Source organism: Carassius gibelio, chromosome A14 (genome assembly GCF_023724105.1).
Source record: "Carassius gibelio isolate Cgi1373 ecotype wild population from Czech Republic chromosome A14, carGib1.2-hapl.c, whole genome shotgun sequence".
NCBI lineage: Eukaryota > Metazoa > Chordata > Actinopteri > Cypriniformes > Cyprinidae > Carassius > Carassius gibelio.
In genome coordinates, this window is record NC_068384.1 from 7,548,824 (window position 1) to 7,571,216 (window position 22,393).

The 22,393-nt window shown below is 36.8% G+C and overlaps 2 protein-coding genes across 2 annotated transcripts; one reads left to right on the forward strand and one right to left on the reverse strand.

Annotated features, from left to right (window-relative positions):
- Positions 1-20: 20 nt before the first annotated feature.
- si:dkey-6i22.5 (polyamine-modulated factor 1) lies at positions 21-2,497 on the forward strand. Its single transcript, XM_052614958.1, has 5 exons — positions 21-199; positions 278-383; positions 1,539-1,639; positions 2,008-2,203; positions 2,289-2,497. Exons 1-5 carry the CDS (start codon positions 21-23, stop codon positions 2,355-2,357), a joined length of 651 nt encoding a protein of 216 aa, XP_052470918.1. The 3' UTR covers positions 2,358-2,497.
- Positions 2,498-4,628: 2,131 nt separating this feature from the next.
- Positions 4,629-22,393, reverse strand: slc43a1a (solute carrier family 43 member 1a). Its single transcript, XM_052614954.1, has 15 exons — positions 22,123-22,393; positions 16,169-16,326; positions 15,864-16,041; positions 15,583-15,638; positions 15,119-15,195; positions 11,947-12,039; positions 11,137-11,267; positions 10,408-10,505; positions 10,147-10,293; positions 10,038-10,073; positions 9,796-9,928; positions 8,287-8,416; positions 7,233-7,306; positions 6,820-6,943; positions 4,629-5,587 (listed from the first exon to the last, which is right to left on the reverse strand). The coding sequence occupies exons 1-15, from the start codon at positions 22,125-22,127 to the stop codon at positions 5,396-5,398; spliced, it is 1,632 nt and encodes a 543-aa protein (XP_052470914.1). The 5' UTR covers positions 22,128-22,393; the 3' UTR covers positions 4,629-5,395.

The following is a 22,393-nucleotide window of genomic DNA, read 5'->3' on the forward strand; positions in this document are numbered from 1 at the left end:
TTGTAAACATCTCAAGCGTGATGGAGGAGCCAGAGAAGAGCAGAGCGTCTGTTTCGGCTAAAACTGATGTAGATTCGGTGAAGGATGTTTCGTGTCGAGCTTCGGCTGATTCGGTTAAGGCATCGCGATCCAAACCGAGACTGAAAGTGTTCAGTAAAGTGATGGAGAAGAGTCTGCAGTGGCTGCTGGACAACGCCAGGTAAGTTAACTGATGAAGCAAACCTCTTTCGCGTTCAAACTGATGGTTATATAACTAGTTCTGTTCACTCTGTGTCAGTTTCGACAGGTTTTCCCACTATTTCCAGCCTCTGTCAAAGCAGAACCCTCAGCTGACCGAAGCCATGCACAAACAGTTCATCAGCCAGCTGCAGACTTTAGTTCAGGTAACAGTTAATGTTAATAAGATATGCTAATGACGAGCGCTGTCCAAATGAAGCTTCGAGTCGTTTGCGAATCATTTGTGTCCGAGTCAGTGATTCGGACCGTGCGTCAAACCGCTGAAGTCACGTGATCAGATCGTGTTTATATATATATATATATATATATATATATATATATATATATATATATATATATATATATATATATATATACATATATATATATATATTGCATTACTCTCTTATTGTCATAAAAAGCAAGCCCTATAATTTAATATATAATAAATACACACTGCTGTTCATAAGTTTGGGATAAGTCATGTTTTTTTCATGTTTTTTAAAAGTTTCTTCTGTTCATCGAGACTGGATTTATTTGACCAAGAAAAAAAAAAAAAAAAAAAAAAATATATATATATGTATATGTATGTATGTTATGAAATATTATTACTATTTTAAAACTGGTTTTCTATTTTAGTTTACCTCTTTGATCAAATATGAATTTATTTTTTTATTTACAGAAGTCTCTTCTGCTCACCAGGGCTCCGTTTATTTAATTTAGAAAATCTGAAATATTATTACAATTTAAATAATCTTTTTTCTGTGTGAATCTGTGTTAAAGTGTAATTTATTTCTGTGATGCGCAGCTGTATTTTCAGCACCATTCCTCCAGTCTTGTTCCACATGATCCTTCAGAAATCATGATAATATGCTGATTTATTATCAATGTTGGAAACCGTTTTGTTGCTTAATATTTTTTAGGAACATGTGAAACTTATTAAAAAAACAAAACAAAAACAAAAAACATTTTTTATAATTATTACATTTTTCTCATTTCTTTTTGCATTCTTATTACGGTAATGCAAAAGAAGGTGTGGCGTAATGAAAATGGTCAAGTTCAAGTTTATCCTTAAGCCTCATGGTATTACATTTATGCTTTTCCCCAAAGTGACCGTATTCGAGGTTGATCAGTTCATGCATTTCCCGGGAATCGAACCCATGTACAGTAGCGTTTCTAGTAGCATGGAATCAAATGTATTTTTCTTTCCCTTGGGGAAAGCATGGTCCAGTTTTGTCTGTCATCTCACAGATTACATGACAGATCCAGCTGTGTATTAGTGCATTAGCAGTGATGTTTTGTGGTGTGATGTGTGTGTTCAGAAAGAGATCTCCTCTGTGATCGATGAGGGAGAGCTGCAGGTGAAGTTTGAAGAGCTGGACCGACTGGAGGAGCTCGCTAAAGACACAACACAAGCTGCATGGTGAGATGATAACCAGACCCCACAACGTATTGCCTTTTATAACAAAAAATTATAAGCAGTTATTCTGCTTAGAAATGTGCGTTCTGTGTCGGAATGTCTGTTTTTGTTTTGGTCTGCGTGACTCCGCCCACATTCAGTTTACCCAATAGGATTTCAGCACTCTGGGTTGCCAGTTTCTGGAAAAGGCGCTCATGTCTTCAATCTGGCATCCCGCGTGAGCATCAAGTCCTCTGAGGAGGAGGAGGGGGCGGGGCAGACATCTCTATTTAATATTTAAATTTGGACTGCCAGTGTTACACACTGCACCTTTAAATCTCTAAACACACTCTGCTGTTTGGAGTGAGTCCTGTATGTGTTTTGTGTCGCAGGCGTCCGAGCGGCGCTCCAGAGCAGGACGTGTGCAGTGCTTTAGTGTCTTATTATAAGAAGCAGGAGGAGTACATGCGGATCCAGCTGAAGAAGCTCCAGAAGGAGAACACAGGGCTTGCTCAGAAAGTGCAGTCCGGCCGAGAGAACATCACACACACAGAGAAGCACATCGCTTCAGGAGTGGAGGAGTGGAGGGTACCAGGAAATTAAGTAACTTCACTGATACACTCACACATTCTTAACCAGAAATTAAGCTTTGTGTCTTCTTGTTCATCTGCAGGCATCACTTGAAGATCTGGAAGCTTTCGTCTCGACTCTTTCTCCGTCTGAACACTTCGGGTCTCTCTAACATCAGTTTTTGTGTGTATTTAGTGAAGCTTGCATATAATTTTATTGTGCATCTTGCAAGGTTTATTTCGATTTTCATTAATATGTGTTCTCCATTTATTAAACGTCTTGTTTCATTGTGGAATAAATCAATAAAAAACATCACAATGGAATCATTGCAATGGAAGATATAAATAAGTGGAAAATATGAGATCTCCTGCATTATATGAAGCCTTCGTAATATTTAAAAAAAAAAAAAATATATATATATATATATATATATATATTTAATTGTATTATTGATTAAAGTGCTTTATTATTGTATTTAATATATAATATTGGTGGAAACAATATTCACCATGATAAATAAATATAGTGGTTATAACAATAAATACACGTATAAAATTTAAGTAATTCGTGCTTATTAAATTATAGCTTGTTTATTAAAAGAAACTGGCGGTAAGATAAGGTTTTTGTTAAAAAAACAAAAAAACATTTCCTTTTCTTTTCAGTTGTATGTCAAATTCCAGATTTTAATCCAGAGAACAAACATCGCTATATGACAGATTTGGCATTTTAATAGTAAAATTAGTTAAATGTAACCATTGATTATAAATAAGAGGTGAACTACTAGTGTTTAGAGTCACTGTATTATCAGTAGAGCGTGTGTTTATGATCGTGTTATTACAGTAATGTTGATTTAAAAAAAAAACATCAGTGTGTAATTTCTGCCTTTTTTTCTGGTTGTAAAGAAAACCTGAATGAATAAACTCTATTCTTTACACTTGCTTTAAATAAATCTTTTCCACAACAACAGAGCAAATATAGAAAGTTATATCTTGGACATGATTGGAGAATGAGCATCAACTAAAAGTGGATCATCTTTAATGACTGCGTTACACATTTCTGCTTTATTATTTCTAAACGTCTGGTTTACAGAGTTTAGACGTCTGGTCAGATTTTGCAGATATCGCAGGGTTGGTATCATGTCAAAAGGTACACCTCTGTCTGTATTGTATTTAAGGTACACATTATGACCTAAAAGGTGCAATTTAGTAACTGTCGAAAGGGTACTGTCCCAGTGACAGCTGTTGTACCTTTTTCTGTTTCGTTTGGATACATATAGATCAGAGCCTATGGGGAAGATGAGCCACCCCTTGTTTCCAGGCAACCTTAGACAAATTCAGTGATATATGAGGATTCTTCCCTGTGATGGAGAGAGGCCTGTGGGATAATTGGTAAATACATTTAGATAAAAGGACACATGCTTCTTGACACATCTGTAAATATCCCGTGTTTGTGTTTTAGGAGGTTATAATACGAGGCTGTATTGCGAGTGTGATAAAGCTTGTTAAAACAGTAGGACTAGTATGCTAGGAATCATACTCCTGCTATCGAAGGAGGATTTGCTTGTGTGTCAATGAAAAGCAGCGTCAGAAAAGTGGAAATTCTGTGGAAGTTTCAGATTTCTGTTTAGAATTTAATATTTGTATTCACAGACAGTGCATATAACATTATTGTTATATTTGTTATTCCTGTTTAAATGCACATATATTTCTGCTTTTAACTCTATAATCCCTGTATTTATATATAGTGCTATCTGATTTGTAAAGAATTATTTAAAATTAGGTTATTTTACCTGAATACAGAGTACCCAAAAACCATACTTGAGTAAAATTACAGATACCTTACAGTGAAAATACTCTATTACAAGTTACAGTCAAATACTCTCATTTTAACAGAACTTAAGTATTTTACTTTTACTAAAATACAAGCTCAAAGTTATACTAGTCAAAGAAAACTAGTGTTTTGTGACATACACCTCAAAATTAAATAAATAAATAAAAATAAACAATATCCTTCAGTATAACGGATAAATAAAATTACGTTAAGTCAAATTAAAAAATCAAAGTATCAAAAGTTGCGAATATCTTTGTAAAACTAAAGTATCCAAAAAGAGACATTTACTGAATAAAACCAGTGTTGGGGTCGATAACCAAGACTATAAAAAACACAAAATGCATTTTCCTTAACGGAAAAAAAAGTTAATATTACAATATAATAAATACAATTAGAAATGTTGCATTGGCAACTGACTGAAATAAAACAATAACTGAAGTTACTAAATAGAAATACGAAAAACGCACACAATTGCTGAACTTAAACTAATTTAAAACAAGAAATATTGCAGTATAAACAAGACTTCGGATCCCAGGACTTGATGGTTAGTTTTACACCTCAGACTCCACCAGATGGAGACATGCTTCAAGTGAACTCAATCAAGACTCACAACGACTGACTGCAGATTTATTTTTGGTGCTTTCTTCCACTGCTCCCATACGGCTTCACTGCATCCATGTCTAAGAATGGCTTTGGTTTCCCACATTCAGTATTAACACACAGTAAGGCACTCGACTCACACGAAACATCTGAAAGAGAGACTGCTGTAAGCACATCATCTATAGCTCCTCCCGGCTGCACCCTGACCTTTAAAAAACCCACTAAACCCCATCCCGCAAACTAACCGTAAATATCATCTCACACTATTTACAGAGCACATCTACTGCAAGCTTCACAGAAATACAAAAATACATTTCCCTTTCAGTGACTAAAACTAAAATGCATAGAAAAGCTGAATACAAACACAGAAGGAATCTCGTTTGGGATAACACTTATAACGTAGCGAACCTGAGGTTCAAGAAGCAGTGTCTTTGGTGCAGATGTTGACTGTTTCTCAAGTTTCCAAAAGATAGATAAACACAATCGAGCGTCGCTCTCTCTCTTTGGTGAAGACGCCGAGCAGACGGACGCCGCTCCAGCCGATGTGTGCAAAGTTCAAGAAGAATTTCTCTAAAAACATTGCATTGTTTTCTCGAGCACAGCTCCAGTTTAAATACTGTTGAGTCATGGAACAAGACAACACTGATCTGACGTTCGCTTCATCAGTCGAATGTCTCTCATACATCAACAACAACAAATAAAAAACAGAATGGGTTTGGTGTTTAATGAGGATGGCATGTTGAAATGTGAACGGTCCCGTGACAGTCCCTTGATGCTCCTCTAGTCTTCGAGCGGGACGTGACCGTTGCTGTGTCCGTTGACCAGCGGATGGTTTAGCGGTTTATTCTCAACAAGCGTGTGTCCGTTTGCTTTTACCCCGTCCTTCATCTGAAGCAGCCGGCTGCGGTGGTAGAACAAGTACCCCGGCAACAAGAAACCGGCAAATGAGAAGATCAGAAGGCACACGTTGATCTGATCGGAGTGGAAGAAAACACATTTATCATCATTGCATGCAGAGATGAAACGGTTAGAAAATGCATATCACGACTACAGTGACCAACATGTGACCCTAGACCACAAAACCAGTCATAAGTGTCAATTATTTTTAAATTGAGATCTATACGTCATCTGAAAGCTGACTTAATAAGCTTTAGGCTTGTTAGGATCGGACAATATTTGGCAGATACAACTATTTTAAAATCATCTTTAAAGTTTTCCAAATGAATTCTTAGCAATGCATATTACTAATAAAAAATTTAGTTTTGATATATTTAAGGTAAGAAATTTACTAAATACCTTCATGGAAAATAATCTTTACTTAATATCCTAAAGATTTTTGGCGTAAAAGAAAAATGTATAATTTTGACCTAAACAAGGTTTTTTTTGTCTATTGCTTCAAATATACCCCAGAGACTTAAGAGGGATTTGTTTTTGTATTATTTTATTCAACAAAACATCAGTTCAAACTGAAATGCTTGAATTAAAACTGCACTAAATGTTAAGTTTGTGAAGAAGAGACACTGGAAGAAAGCCTTTGAGCAGTAACCATTAACACTGTATTCTAGGTATGGAAATGACATTTTGATATTTTTCATTGTGCAACTTTGGGCTAGTTCTTCACACAGGCCTGGCATAACTTTTTAGCAATTTTTAGCAATAAAAATGTATGTGTATCATATTTCCGTAATGTCTCTGTATTAAACATGGTGTCACGTGGATGGGAATATGCATGGAAATGATATGCAGATGAGGTTATGCATCATAAATCTAGGCATTGAAAGCTCCATATATGGTGATTTCAGGAAGGAGGGATTTGTCCACAAGTTCTGGCGTACACATAGTTTTATAAATCTGAAAACTTTTGTGCGTATGCAAAATCTAGCTTTTGTGCATACATACACTTTTAGGATGAAATCTACAGAGTTTTATAAATGAGACCCCTGAGGCTTTCAGTTTAGAACTGTACTGCATGTCTTCTAGCTCAACTAAATGATTTGTATTTCTATAAACAAGTGAAATGACAGTGTGTGGACAAGTAATCGGTATAGGACTTAACGCTTGTGTAACAGATAACCTTTCTTCATTCTTGTCATGCTATGTTTGTCTGATCGCCCCCCGTGAGATCTGCATTGACTACACAGCCCTCAAACGTGAGATCACATGACTATATGACTTTCTTATATGACTATATGTGCGTTTCTTACCCAGTAAGCGTCTCCATTGCAGTGTCCCACCATTATAATGAAGAGCGGCTGCTGGAGCAGAGCCACCACTGCACTGATCATAGACTGCAGCCCTGTTAGTGTGCCGAAGTGATTGGACGGGTACCTGAGAGAGAGAGAGAGAGATGAGAGAAAGAGAGAGAGAGAGATTTGGTTTGTGTGAAGTCTGCAGGCTTCTTTCATCTTGAAATGTGGCACTGAAATGAAAGATATATAAAGGCGATAGAACCCATGTTCCTCTGCGCTAAACTTCACACAGACAGAGCAGAGCTGATAAAGGTTTTATAAACATCTGATTTTATAAGAGCGGGATGAGTCTGTGCTTGCTGTTTAACAGGTTTAGAGGAAGCAGTGTGTGTGTGTGTGTGTGTGTGTGTGTGTGTGTGTGTACTCACACAGCAGCATAAAGTCCTCCACAACACGAGTGAATGAAACCTCGTACCATAGTGTGCAAAATAAACGTCAGAATCTGGAAGAAGAGAACGAGAGTCGTTAGCACATTCACATCTACTGTAATTAAACCAGTTCTAATGCAAATAAACTCGTGCTCCATAGTTAGGGATTTACAAATAAATCAATAAATATATACTTTAAAGACCAATCCACATCAATAACAATAACTATAAAGATTGTTGTGTTTATTATTTGTGCATACGGCTGATGTCATCCACCGCTTGATTCTGATTGGCTGTCAGTGTTTTTATCATTAATCAGCTGGGGGGGGGGGAATATGACATCATTCCTCTGTACTGTTATCATAACATCTGGATTTTCTTTTTTTTACATTCATGATGATTCTTAAAACTATTTTTATCATTAGTTATCTTTCTTTATTAAACAAGGATGGTTAACCCTTACCTTAAATAGACCAAAAGACATGTATCATTTCTGTTAATTAAAGCTTTTTTTTTTTTTTCTGTTTCTAAATAACCTGAAAAACTCGTTTTTCACAACAATATTGTCCAGCACAATTGTTTTCAACACTGATTAATGACATGCTGAAAAAAAAAATGACATTAATACTTTATGTTCATAAGACTTATTAATATGTGATTTAACTGAAATGAGAGAAAGAACAAATTAATGAGTCATAGGAAATAATTCATGTCATGTCCAGGACTTTATAAAAATAAACTTGACCTCCTTTGTCTAATAAACCCAAAAAACGTGTTGAAATGTGAATGTGATGAGAGATACAGACAGAAACCCAGGGAATTTCTGTAAAATAATTAAGTTAGTTTAAGCTAACAATGCTATCCGTGAAAACACCTAATTTTTTCTGTATTCTACAACTAGGCTTTAGTTTAGACTTTTACACAGTTCTGAAACTGAACCGAATCAACGCTGAACTGACTTTAACTAAAAGAGCGACAGTTTAACATCATCTTCAGAGCTGATTTAACTGAGTTTAACACTGTAACTCTCACGAGGCTGATCAGATTGTTCGACCTGTAGAGGAAGGTTGTCTACGAGCGAGAGGATCCCAAACAAGATGAGCAGCACGTTAGTGAAGATGAAGGCTCTCATGGCGTTGGTCAGCTTCTGGATCTTTCCGTCACGCTTCGGCACCGCAGCAGATCTGACAGGAGACAAGTCAAAGAGCCGTCAGGAGAGAGTCGCTTCTTATACGCTCTTCCCGGGCAACAAAAGAAAAGAAAGAGAAGTCGCCGTTTGGATTTAAATATGCAAATAGTGAAGAGTCTAGGATTTCAGTCAAACTGATGCAGTCTGCGCTTTTCTTTTCTTTAACAACCATGCTCATAGATGTACCCATGTCTATATCTCAGGACGACAATATCACGATTCATTGGACCCAAGTTGTGTAATAGTGCTTCAGTGAGCATGAGGAATAATTATCATGCATGAGTTGATTGATCTTAACCTCACCATTCACGATTGTGGATCAAATCTCGATTCGATTCATGCATTGATTTGATTCTAGTTTAATGTTTTGTATTATTTTTCTTATTTGACTACAGTAGATAGTTTAATAAGTACTGAAGAAAAAAATCTCACAGAACCTTAAAAAAATGTTTTTTTTTCTTTCCTATTTTAGTCAACCTCGTATTATAAAACAAATGCCATTTCAGCTGCAATCATGACACTGTAATAAAGCAATGCAACCCTGAAACAAACTTCTTAGTACATAAAGAAAATCATGATACAAAAATATGGTAACACTTTATTATAACAACCAGTTGTCACTATTAACTACTTGCATATTAGCATTCCTATCATTAACATATTGGCCCTTTATTAGTACTTTTAAAGCATATTCGACATCCATAACCCAACCCAATACCTCACTTTAATTATTAATAAGTAGCAATTTAAGAGTTTGAGGCAAAAGTCATAATTAATGGTTTATTTATAGTGAGAATTGTACATTAAAATAAAGCGTGAGCTAAAATTTAAGACTTTTCCGTATAAAAACACTGCTAAACAAAATAAAAATAAATAAACAGAAAAAAAAATATATATACAATTTAATAAGTTTTTCGGGTACAGTAGCCTAGGTTTAACATTTTTAGAAATAATTAAATAATCAAATATAAAAATAAAACATGAGATAGTGTTCACTGGATGAATTAGATATAAACTGACTCTTATTCTCTAGTTTTGTTTGTTTTTTTTATTAACATTGATGTTAGCGTTTATTAGTCTGCTGTTCCTTTAAGAACGAACGCACTGATCTAATACTGTTACACATCTGATTTGCTCTGAATCTGTTTACGTATGACATAACAGACTGAGTTTATGTGAATACGTTTGAAGTAACTGCATGTGTGTTTGACTGTTCAAGCGCAATAAGCTGTGAAAGAGAAGCTCGCGCTCTTGCTGTACGTTCATCAGTGAAGTAATGCAATAATAATGCAATAATACTCTGATCTTAGATTTTCTTCTTTAAATCCAGATGGCGACATTATTTCTGAAAGCAGAAGGACTTTAGTTTCTTACTCTTTTTCTCCCCGCGCCGTCTTCGGATCCACCTCGCACTCTTTCATCTTCCAGTCCATGATGTATCCGATCAGAGGACAGGTGACCAGACACAAGAGCTGCAGCGTGCCGAAGATGGACGAGTAGAAGCTCACTGCAAGTTCAAATACACACTGTATAAAAGCATTGAATATATATATATATGTCCCTAAAAACATCTTGGTTTTCGTGGACAGTATCAGACTTAGAAAGGTGCATCTCACCTTTCTCCTCAGCCTCATGCTCCAGTACTCCAGAAGCTAAACAAGACAGAAACACATTATAAGACAGCTTTATACAGTGAATAGGCATGGGTTTGGTGTCTGGGCTTACGGTGCTGCTCTCCGTGGGTCACCAGGAACTCCAGCATCTTGTTCATGGCTCCCATAAAGAAGATGATTCTCAGCTGAGTCATTCCCATAGTGATCAGACTCCACAAGAAGATGGGAGAGAACACGGAGCGCCGGAACGGCACCGAAGCTGAGAAACAGATTTCCAGGAGTTCACACGTTATATTTCACATCATCAGATACACTTTCACACAACTGTAACAAACGGCCTCAAAATGTATCACTCCGACTCAAGATGTCTTACGTTGTGCGTCCTGAGCTTCAGCCGACAGTTTCTCCGTTTCTCCCGTCGCTTCTTCAACAGAAGACTTGTGGTTTTCATCTGAACGCATCTTTTTCCTACTAAATGGTTGCAAAAAGGATTTATTATTCAGAACTGATTGCATGTAATCAGATTGCAAAAATTAAGTACTTACAGTTATATATATATATTGCATTTTAAAATACTCACAATCAGATTCAGTTCATTTTTTATGGATTGCATGATTGCATATTATTTACACACTTTCCTTCTAAAACAGCCTTTTATTTTTATTTTTTGAGTTTAATTTTGATCGATGTTATTTAAAAATCATTTATTTGTATTTTACATTTTTATGATTTGATTATTAGCTTTTCATTAAACTCAGTTTTTAAGAAACCTCCACATAAAGTAATGTTTAGTGCACTTAATGTTTTTTAAAAACAAAAATGGAATATATTTTCAATCTCTTTGTATTTTTATATTAATATGGTACAAGATTATCTTATTTAAATGCGTTAAGTCAAGAGTATATTACTTTAACTGTGTACTGTAATGGATTGCATTACTAACTAAATCTATCGTCTTGTAATTTGAAATCAGTAATGTGTTAGAATTGAAGTAATCTACCCCGCTCTGAAGAGGGTAAAGGTTAGTGACATCACAGATCTGTTTTCAGACTAATAGAGTAATCTTTTGAGGTTTATATGGGTTAAAAGGACTCGTGCTTACTTCTCAATCTCTTCCGGTGTAGCAAAGCCTTTTTCTGGCCAGTTCAGGAAACAGTTGAGAAAGACCAGAGCTGCCAGACCAGCCCACATCCACATGATAACAGTAAACGAGACCCCGGCATCATATATCAGCTGGAGAAAGAGACACACACAAAGAGCAGATGCAATATTGATGAGTTTGTCCCATTTGTATGACATGCTTGATTGCATTTTGCTTGTCTGCAGCGTCTGGTTGATGGGTTTAGGTCTGAATGAGGCTGAAGAAAGTGTTGAAGAATGGGTTCAAGCTTGACAAAATATCAAAGAACAACATGGTCCTAATATCATCTATTCTTTAGAGTCATGCAGACACAGTGACACTACCTGTTTTAACTGAGGTCAGCATGTACAGTACACTGTTATTGTTGAAAGAAATTACTTCTATTCATCAAGAATGCTTTAAAATAATAAAAGAGTTACAGAAACTGGAATAATACAATGCATCACCCTTTCCACACACAATATTGAAAGAAATGGTTATGAAAACACCCAATTTTTATTCTTTAGAGTAACACTATAACAGCAGATGTGTTCTAAATCAAATTAAATGTATTGAATTTATATTTGATTGTACACAATCATGGCTCAAAACCTTAAATTAATACTTTAGCCTAACTGCTTTTATATCATGAAGTTAAAGGCAATGAGTTCTGAACTTGTGACGTAGGTTATTCAGTTTCATTCAATCTGATGCAACATTTCATCAGGCTTTAATTCAGAGCACACTGTACACGTCAAACAGGTTTAACCTTCATTTACATAAAGAAAATACCTTGACTCCAGGGAAGGTGACGGCCGATGAAGCATAGGAGCCAATCATCAGAGACATAACAGTAGAGCTCAGACTTCCAAACATGTTTGGCAGCTATCAGAGGAAGTGAGGAAAAACAAATCATTATCAGGGGTGGGTTTCCCAATACCATAGTTGCCAACTAAGTTAGCAACTTTGTTGGTTTCAATGCAATTTCCAATTGCCAACCAAATAAGCTGCTAACAGGTTAGCAACTATGGTTTTGAGAAACGCACCCCAGTATAGGAAAAAACACTACAAAGGCAGCAGAGCCTACACTTGCATTGAACAAATGATGCTAATGCATCTGGGTGGTTGCTTAATGGCTCAAATTAAGTGTCAAGTGAACATCATATCCAACTACAAGTATAAGTGGTAGTGATGCCACGAATGTAAAACAAACGCATTACTGTTTGAGAAATATATGCTTCAGTACGCAGAAAGTCCTGCTTTGGAGTGTGGATATATATCAAATTTGTTTTCCAAGAATTTCCAAGCACTGCTTAGTTTTTCCAGACTCTAACAAGGATGTGTGAGTGTGTTTTACTCCCCTGTGTGAAATGAGAAGGTTAAAAACACACACTTCTGTGAAAACGCACATTTGTATTCCTTGTGCTTTTCACACACAAACACAGAGTGGGATAACAACCTCAACCTGAACTTGTAACAGAAGGCAGCACACCTTTAACACCAATACTGTATCCAAAGCAATGTTAATGACTTCTCAGATGTTCATGTCTCAAGATCTCAGCAATGCTTATTGCAAGCATTTTAAATCTCTTTTTATCTCAGGTGTTTCTCTCTTAAATTTTCTCACCAAAATATAAATAGACATAAAACAGACAATTATTGGCAATAAAAGCTAAGTGGACGATAGATGCCAATGATGTTATATTCTAAAGAGAGGAAGGGACCCCAACACAGAACCTTGAGGTACACCAACGGTTATTTGATAAGAAATGTTAAGGTTCACATTACAGAGGTATGTAAAAAAGACTATATAGCAATAAAATCTATAACATAACTGTGGATAGCACAGCTTAGATCATACAGAATGAGACAGAGTTAAAGCGATGTGTCATCAGCTAGAGTCCTTTCCAGGTCAAGAAAATATGATAATATTACCCCAATTCTACAGTCTCTGCACTGGCTACCTATTAAGTTCTGTATCATTTACAAAATATTATCACTTGCCTACAAGGCCCTTAATGGTTTAGCTCCTGTGTACCTTACTAGCCTCATACCACGCTACAATCCATCATTCTCCCTAATGTCACAAAACACTGGTAGTTCCTAGCATAGTAAAGTCCACTAAAGGAGGTAGAGCTTTTTCGCAATTGGCTTCCAAACTCTGGAATACACTTCCTGATAATGTTCAGGGTTCAGAAACACTTGCTCTGTTTAAAGCTAGATTAAAGACACATCTCTTTGGGCAGGTATTCAAATAATGCATCTCATAATCTTGCTCTGCAGTTATATTTAATAAAAAATGATTGTGCTCTTGTGGCTCAGTGGTAAAGCATTGCTTCAGTAGCCCAAAAGGTTGTGGGTTCTTTTCCCAGGGAACACGCATACTAGTAAAAAAGGTTTATAGCTAAATTGCACTGTAAGTGGCTTTGGATAAAAGTGTCTGATAAATGTAATGTAAAATGTTATTATTCATTAGCTTGGGTTGAACTTATTAATTTAGCTTGGTTGGAAAAGCAGCTACGCTTATTGTGTCTATTTGTTTATCTGTGTCTGCCACGGGTTTTACATCCCGTGATAACTAGGATTTACACAAGCTTCATTCTGGATCCAGAACACCTGAGAAGAGATGATGTCATCCCCTCAGAGGACCTCAGATGATGCCAACCCTGAAATAACATACAGAACTACAAAATTTTGCTATAAGTTTGATTGCATCATATAATAAGTAGTGTTCATCGTCTGTATGGATACGTCTTTAATTGTTTTTTTTTCTTCTGTACATTTCTGCCATATGTTCATAAACTGACATTCAACACTGATAAGCTGCTACTAAATACATTGTAAAAACTTTGTATTGTAAAAAGCGCTATACCTGCATGATAGATGCCAGAAAGGTTATATATACTAAGAAAGAGGAAGGGGCCCAATACAGAACCTTGAGGCACACCAGTGGTAGTTTCATCTTGGAAGAATTTGTTAAGAAATGTTAAGGTTCATATTTAATTCTATAAATTCTGATTTCAGGTATCGGTTTTTAGAAAAATCTGAGCACAGTGTGAGACTGTTGGGTATGAGGTTAGTGAGACATTTTGATTGTAAGAAACATCTTAAGCAAAAGTTTCCATTTTCTTTCACCTTAATATCGCCATGACAAATATTTGTCTATAACAATTAGTCAAAGGATTAAAGAGATTTTATTTTTGATGGGTCTTTCTTATGGTTGGTTCCCTGCCAATTTGAAGGAATTAGAAAAAATAGCACACAAAGTCATGGCGGTCATTGACTTGTTAAGTTCAGATAACATCAAATCACGCACAAAGTGGAAAAGGGTAAATAAAGTGATCAGAGGAATATCAGCTGCTATTGTCTCCATGCTGGTAGTAATTCACTGTTAAAGACACAGAGCGTGTGCTTTTCTCAGAAGTGTACAACAGGACACTGAAATGAAGCAGTGTGTGTTGTCATGTGTAGGGCAGTGTGCACACATACCTGTGCAACCCTAGATGAGTCATGTGTATGAACAAGGATAAGTGTGTTTTGGCATCTGCATGATAGCAGTGGGCTATCTGAGGGCAGCTGATATATATAGTCATTCTTTCCCACACCAGGTGATATTACTAAACAGATTGGAAAGTCACAATCTGTTTGTTGATGTGGGTACAACGTCTGTGCCCTTGTTCATTTCATCTAGAGGTTGATGGGAGGGAGAGGGCGTAAGAGAAGGCGTGTGGGCAGTTTAGCCTTCTGATTGGTGGGCACTGAAAAAGCCAGAATTTCTCCTTCAGATATGTGCGTCAATCCTGTTACTGGCCCAAACACATAAATACACAAACACACACACCTGTCCGGACAAAATAAACTTCAAAAAGCTTTGTGTGTCAGTTGCACCACAAAACAGGCAAGTCATCGCAGATGTCTGCGACCACGTGTACTCCCTTCTCTACCATTTTCTCTTTTTTCTTACCGTGAGAGATGTGAAGGTCAGACAGATCCCTCCGAAGCCGTTGAGTGAAAGAGCCAGAAAAATGAGTGCAGAGAGGACTAGAACAGAAGGCACAAACCATCATTACACAATCAAAACGTGTGCTTGAACAACTCAAGGCTGTGGCAATGACTTTGATATGACAAATCTAATTTTATGTGCCTTCTGTACACAGTTGCTACTGAATGCAACATTTGAGAATCCGGGTATGACTGTGAATGTTTATGAACACAAAAATTCTACACAAAATGTGCTTGTAAATATAAAATACCATTTTAAAATTTTAAAAGAAAATGTACATTATGTTCTGCTGCCTAAACATTTAAAAATGTTAAAATTAAAGGGAGAATGACCACTACTGAATGTTAATATTTATAAAAAAAACTCCAGCCATTATTGAAAGATTGACGGATAGATTATTTGTGTATTTTTTCTTTGCAGCTCACCTTCTGGATGATAGGCTGATATGGACATCATCCCACAAGAGAGCGCAAAACACGCACTAAGTAAAAAAACACAACACACAAACGATTATTAAATAAATGCACACTTGAATGTGAAAGGGCTCTTATATTAATAAATGAATTAGTGCTTTGAAGTGCACAAACGCATGCAGAGATTTCATGACTCAAGTGCTTTCTTAAAAAATGTGTTTCTACCTGATGGAGTGATGGCATTGTAAAACACAGCAAGCACTCAAAGAATTAGTGTGTAGGTGTGTCTTCACCTTCCACCGAGGCGCAGAGGCCTGGGGCCAAACCGGTCCATCAATATACCCAAAGGCAATGTGGCGGCACTGAGCAGAAATGAGCCAATGGTGAAGCCCAAGTTCAGCATTTCTTCCTGTTCCACACAACTGGGCCAATCATCTGGTGAGCTTACATTCACACTCTCAGTCTTATTTTCTACAGAAAGAGAGAGTTGAGGTCAATGAAAGCAAGAGAAAGAGACTTATTATGTTTTGAAGTCTCCATGCAGTTCAAGTTTCCCAGGAACCGTCTTGTGATCTGTTTGACTTCTATGACTGATTACCTTCGCACAGGTGGGAGTAAAAGCCCTGTCCTTTGAGCATGATGAGCAGAGAGCCCCAGCCCAACAGCACGGCTGAACACGACAGATTCTCCAACACGGCTGTGACGGCCATCCACCAGCGCCTCCTGTACGCCAGCGACTCAGACGGAGCATACATCCTATCATCCAGACAGAGATAAACAGGGTCAATAAACACAGAAGCATGTGAAAAAACAAAGTTTCTGGAAACACAATTTAGCTACTTTAGCTGATTCACTGGCATAATCTTTTGAGGACTGCATTTTAAAGATGTGAAAATAGCATATCTTGTCAGCTTTTCTGAGTCATGTCCATACACAAGTCTTTTAACCAAATCTTTTAAATACGAAAAAAAATTGTGATGGTGTAAATAATTCTGCAATTTCTTCTTTGTGATTCATAAATTCCACTCCACTATCACTCTGGTATAATACAATTTAATATACTTACATAAATACATTATAAATTACATGAAATGTTATTACAATTAAAAACAACATTTTTTAATATGAATATCTGTTAAAATGTAACTTATTCATGTGAGCAAAGCTGAATTTTCAGCATCATTCCTCCAGTCTTCAGTGTCACACAATCTTCAGAAATCATTCTAATATGATGATTTGCTGCTCAAGAAACATTTCTGATTATTATCGATGTTGAAAACAGTTTTTGCTGCTCAATTATTATTTTTTTGTGAAAGCCAGGATACATTTGTAGAAACTATCTATAAATAGAAAGGTTTTATAAGCAGTATTTATTTGAAAAAGGAATCTTTCGTAACATTATAAAGGTGTCAAAAACCGACACCCATAAATCTTCTTTCTTGAAATCTCTGGAATTTTTCTGTGAGATTTAAAACATTCACACTCCCTAACATTTCCTACAAATTACACACAAAAGCTTTCTCTAAATAGGGGTGTACCCAACCGAATTGCATGTACTGCTGTTTGTGAAACCACTTGCAATAAAACCCACAAGCCATACAAATGACACATGCTTTGTTATAACCAGTGATAGGGGTAACATATAACAAGTAACTCAAGTTTATCAAGTCTGCTTTATTCTCAATTCTTCCACATGTACAGCACATACAAACAGAGAATTGAAACTGTTACTTTCAGACCCTTGGTGCATAAATAACAGTAGAGCATTGAAAATACAGATTCAATATAAAACACGACTATAAGTGCATGTAAAAAAAATTATGAATTAAAATGAAGTTAAATAAAGCAGCACAAGCCACATGGCAGATAGAGTGCAAACCAGTATAATTAACAAACAGTGCTGATAAAATGATTGTAGTGCAAAAGAGCTTATTCAGTCTGATTAAAGTGTTCAGAGATCAGTTCTCTATTGAAACTGACAGAAGAGATAGTTAAATGAGGTAGTGAGCAGACCAATGCTGCACAAAGTGTCTGGTGCAGGTCAGAGTTTGTTAGTGAGAGGGGGAGTTGAAGGACCTGGGGATGTGGGAGCTGGGGGGGGGGGCAAAATAGGGGAGGGGTTCAGCGTTTAGTGATGCCTGGGGCATGGGGGGGGGCAAGTTCAGGAGGGTGTTCAGCTTCCTGAGAGCCTGATAAATGAAGCTGTCCTTCAGTCTTTAAGTCTTGGCCTGTATACTCCTCAATCTGAAGATGCTGTGTGATGGGTGTGTGGGATCACCTGCGATGCAGAGGGCTTTACAGGTGAGACGGGTTCTGTAGATGTCCTGGAGGGGGGGGGGCACCAATGATTTTCTCAGCTGCTCTCACTATGTGTTGAAGGGACTTGCGGCAGTATGCGTTGCAGACGTCATATCACACAGTGATGCAGCTCGTCAGGATGCTCTCAATGGTGCCTCTGTAGCAGGTGGAGGCTCCCCCCGCTCCTGTAGTTTGGCTCATCTCTGTTACTAATGAGACCCACCACAGTCGTGTCATGCGCAAACTTAATAAAGAGATTGGAGTTGTGTGATGGTGTGTAGTCGTGGGTCAGTAGAGTGAAGAGGAGGGGGCTCAGCACACAGCCTTGGGGGGCCCCAGTGTTCAGTGTGATGGTGCTGGATGTGTTGCTTCCGACCAGTCCTGCCTGAGGTCTTCCAGTCAGAAAGTCGACTGGCTGTTGAGCCCCAGCTGGACCAATTTATGAATGAGCTCTTGAGGGATGATTTTGTTGAATGCTGAACTGAAGTCTATGAACAGCATTCTGATGAATGAGTCTTTTTTGTCTATTGCTGAGGGCAGTTCTGCGACACAGTCTCTCAGCACACACCCATGAATGTTTTCAGGACCTGGAGCTTTGTGTGCATTGATCCTGTTGAAGGATCTCCTCACGCTGTCTGGGGTCAGTGTCATCACCTGGTCACCGGGAGGAGGTTGAGTCTTCTGTGCAGTGGAGCTGTTTTGTGCCTCAAAGTGAGTGAAGAAGGCATTCAGCTTGTTCAGCAGGGAGATGGTGATGTCACAGGTCCGTGGTGGGGGCTTGTAATCTGTTATGGTCTGTATCTCCTGCCACAGGCTCTGAGTGTCTCTGAAGTCACTGAATCGATGGGCTATCCTGAGATATGTAATCAGATTACTTTTTTCAAGTAACTAGTAAAGTAACGCATTACTTTTTAACTTACAAGAAAATATCTGAGTTACATTTTCCAGAAAATAAAAAAAAAGTTACTTCTTTTTCCCATTTACTGACTGACAAATCTCATGTCCTGTTTTAATATTTCTGGATTCCATTTTTTCTGTTTAAATTATTCTCAACTCATTTTTAATTGTTACATTTAATTGTATTAATCAAAAGGCATGTCTAATTAATTAAAATCATAACACTTACACAGTTTAACAACAATTTATTAAAAGTTTAACAAATGTTTAGGGCCCTATGAAAGGTTTTATTTTTTTTCTTCACCATATGTTTTATTGTTACCTAATTTTGTGTTTTAGCATGTCTAATTATTTAAATGCATGAAAACAACTTAATTTATTCTTAAAATAGAATAGAATTTTTCCCCCTCAGAAATTAAATTTTTCTGGTTATCAAATGAAGGCATAAAACATTCATTTAATTTTTCTTTTAATTATTGATAAGCTAACTTTATTTTTTGGAAAACAACGGGGATTCCTTATTAAAAATAAAACATGGAATAATGTTGTGTGATAATTCCTTAAAAAAATAATGTTTGTTTCTTTTTAGTAGTAGTAGTAGGCTATGCACATTCGACTGAACAATAGTAATACATTTCTGGCAAATATTTGTCTTTAAATTAAACTTTATAAAGTAATGCGAAAGTAATGCAAAGGTAACGTAACGCATTACTTTCCATAAAAAGTAACTAAGTAATGCAAAAGTTACTTTTTAAGGTGTAACGCAATATTTTAATGCATTGCTTTTAAAAGTAACTTTCCCCAACACTGGTTATAACACAAATTAGAAATCTTAATTTAGTTAATAAATCAAGGCCCGCGTCTGAAAGGTACAACAAACCTGCATCTTCTGATTCTAGAGATCATATGACTTTGCTCTAATGCGTCAAAGTTTTTGTTTGTAAAACGGGGTCAGCTTATACCATGACATGACTGAAAGGGTTCGGTCATTATAACTCAGATAACCAAAACAGCCACTAACACACACACACACACACATACAGAAAAAAAGAGATCAGAGTAATAGTGGGAGAATACAGGCAATACAAAGAGAGAGAGCAGAAAGTGCAGGGATCTCAGCAGGACACGGATTCGGCGTGTTGTTGTTCTTAACACGATTAGACACAGTCCACTAGACAACTTTGTCCTCAAAAGCCAGGCTTATGAATGGATTTTTTTTTTGTAACTCACACGGCATGTTAAGACACGTGCTTAAAAAGATCTTCATTCATATTCTCCTGAATGAGGAATAGCAGGTTTGGCAGTGGTAGAAATCAATCCGCATTTGGACAGATTACACTTTTTCAGTTTTCTACAGGATCGAGTCGTGGTCAGTTGCACGTGTGTGTGTTTGTTTACAGTATGCATGAAGATGGTTTCGGGCGTCTTGTGTTTAGTACAAACATTAGGCATCTGCTGTAAACCTCATGGCATACAGGTGTGCAAGCCACATTTCACACACTGCACGGTTAAAAAGTAACTATTAACAGCTCTGTCAACTGAGTTGAGCGTCATTCGACTGGAACAACGTGACGTTCAGTGTGTTTGTTTAAAGGGGACCACTAATGTCCTCTAAAGTACGTCTGTTTATCAGTGAGCAGAGAAATAGAGGAAGGCCCATATGAAGTGCTTGAAATTTTTACCGTTGACCCTGTGTGTACATATGAAAGAGCAGATGCATCTTTCTCTAAATGTTTAAGCAGCAATAGTTTAATAATAAAGTCCAGGTTTTAAAGTCATGAGAGCATTTCATGATTTAAATATTAAGTGTGCTTTAAGTTTTCATTTGTGTCCTCTCTCCATCTATGCGTGACCCAGAGTGAGCCTCGCCAAAAGCCACATGATGTCAAGATATATTCCCATCTTCCCCACCTCCAATGAAGTGACTATGGTCTGGTGGAGAATGAAATATACATTTACATTTATTCATTTAGCAGACGCTTTTATCCAAAGCAACTTACAGATGAAGACAGTGGAAGCAATTAAAAACAACAAAAAGAGCAATATAAAGTGTCAAGTCATTTACGCTCCCTAGTAATAATCGAATCAAGTCTTTTCATGCGCTCCTCTGGTGAAGAATCAAATCTTTTAAATGGCTGAATCTTTCTAAAAAAAAAGAAAAAGAAAAAAAAAAGCAGAATTGTTTGATATAATCTCAGTACAAAAGTATAAATGTATAAAAGTCCGAATTTCTTTTATTTAGCAAAACAAAAAAAATTTTGAAAGGAAGAAATCTAACGGGAAAACTGTCAGAATTGTGTCATATAAAGTCAGAATTGCGAATTGCATTTTTTTTTTTTCAATCTTTGGAAACGTCCTATGAGCAAATACTCTAAAAATGTCTTGTAGATGTTAAATAGACATCTCCATGATATCCGTGTGCTATCAGACTCTAATTATTCTGTTCCATCAGCGCCACCTGCTGCGAGAGAGTGCATTTACAGAGAGCTACATCTACATTTTTCTCTCTGTGTGTGTGTGTGGTTTTTGTCTGGCCAAAAAAAAAAAAGATTGATTTTAATGCCCTACTGTTAATTTTGAGCAGTTGATTCTGTATATTTAAACAATTCTGATAAGGAACCTAGAATTACTCATGGAGCAGATAAAATATATAATAATTTATAAATCAATTATCATTTTGACTTAACTATTTTCTTCAAAGGCTGAAATGTGAGGGATAACATTTTATTTTGTCAGCCGTCAATTAAAATTCAGACATAATTTGTTTTGTTACTGTTTTAGTGTTTATGCAAACAAAATGTAACTTCATTGATTTCAACAATACCGTGATTATACCGAAAAGAAATGTTCATATCGTCATTTCTAATCACTAAACGGGAAATGGTTTTCTCTCTGAAACCAGAATATTGGCCTCTCCATTTCCCCTGAGGACAAAAGGCTTGGTTTCCCAGCGTGTCTCGTTGAGAAACACCACTGGGCTGTCGACTTTCTCTCCTGGATCAAACAAACTCGAAGTTTCTCCAGCTCTCGCCATATGCTAAAATAAAACAAGCCTTTCACAATACAATAAAACATTCATAGCTGATGAAAATACATTTGAACTAATTTATTTTAATAATACTAGTTTTTTTTATCTATATTTATAAAACACATATTTGAGAAATAAGTGAAACGCGCGAAAATAAAGCAAGTATTCACTTCTCACTCGCCACGTGTCTCCACTGTACTATTTGTAGTTACCAAAGTCTCTATTTACAGTGAACCTATCAACACAAAACGCCCGTTTGTTCCCAAATCTATTTTTATGTAATATGCTACTAGATGTAATAATAATATAACTCAATTTCAACAACTTACTTCATTTTTGTTCAATTTCCAGATGCCAGCCGCGCGTTATTTCCTGGTTTCCCTCTCGTGCCGGGCGTTCAAACAAAAGACAAATGTAACAAAGTATTCTTTTTGCCGCCAAACTCGACTTGATAATGGAGTTTATCTGAGCGGAGCTTCTGCTTCTTGTGTCCTCAGAGCAGCTGGGATGGATCTCCAGAAGTCTTCATCTAACCTCTCATGTTTAACAGAAACTCCCTCCTCACCATTCCTCTTTACACACACATGCTGGCTCGTTGGT

Excerpts from the sequence above, each read along its gene's own strand:
- slc43a1a (XM_052614954.1), bottom strand. Across the intron at positions 15,196-15,582 it reads ATCAGCCTATCATCCAGAAG|TCCTCTCTGCACTCATTTTT; the intron begins GTGAGCTGCAAA and ends CTTCTGTTCTAG. Across the intron at positions 10,294-10,407 it reads TGAAGCTCAGGACGCACAAC|CTTCGGTGCCGTTCCGGCGC; the intron begins GTAAGACATCTT and ends TCTGTTTCTCAG.
- si:dkey-6i22.5 (XM_052614958.1), top strand. The coding sequence starts at position 21 with ATGGAGGAGCCAGAGAAGAGCAGAGCGTCTGTTTCGGCTAAAACTGAT. Across the intron at positions 384-1,538 it reads AGCTGCAGACTTTAGTTCAG|AAAGAGATCTCCTCTGTGAT; the intron begins GTAACAGTTAAT and ends GTGTGTGTTCAG. Across the intron at positions 1,640-2,007 it reads GACACAACACAAGCTGCATG|GCGTCCGAGCGGCGCTCCAG; the intron begins GTGAGATGATAA and ends TTTGTGTCGCAG.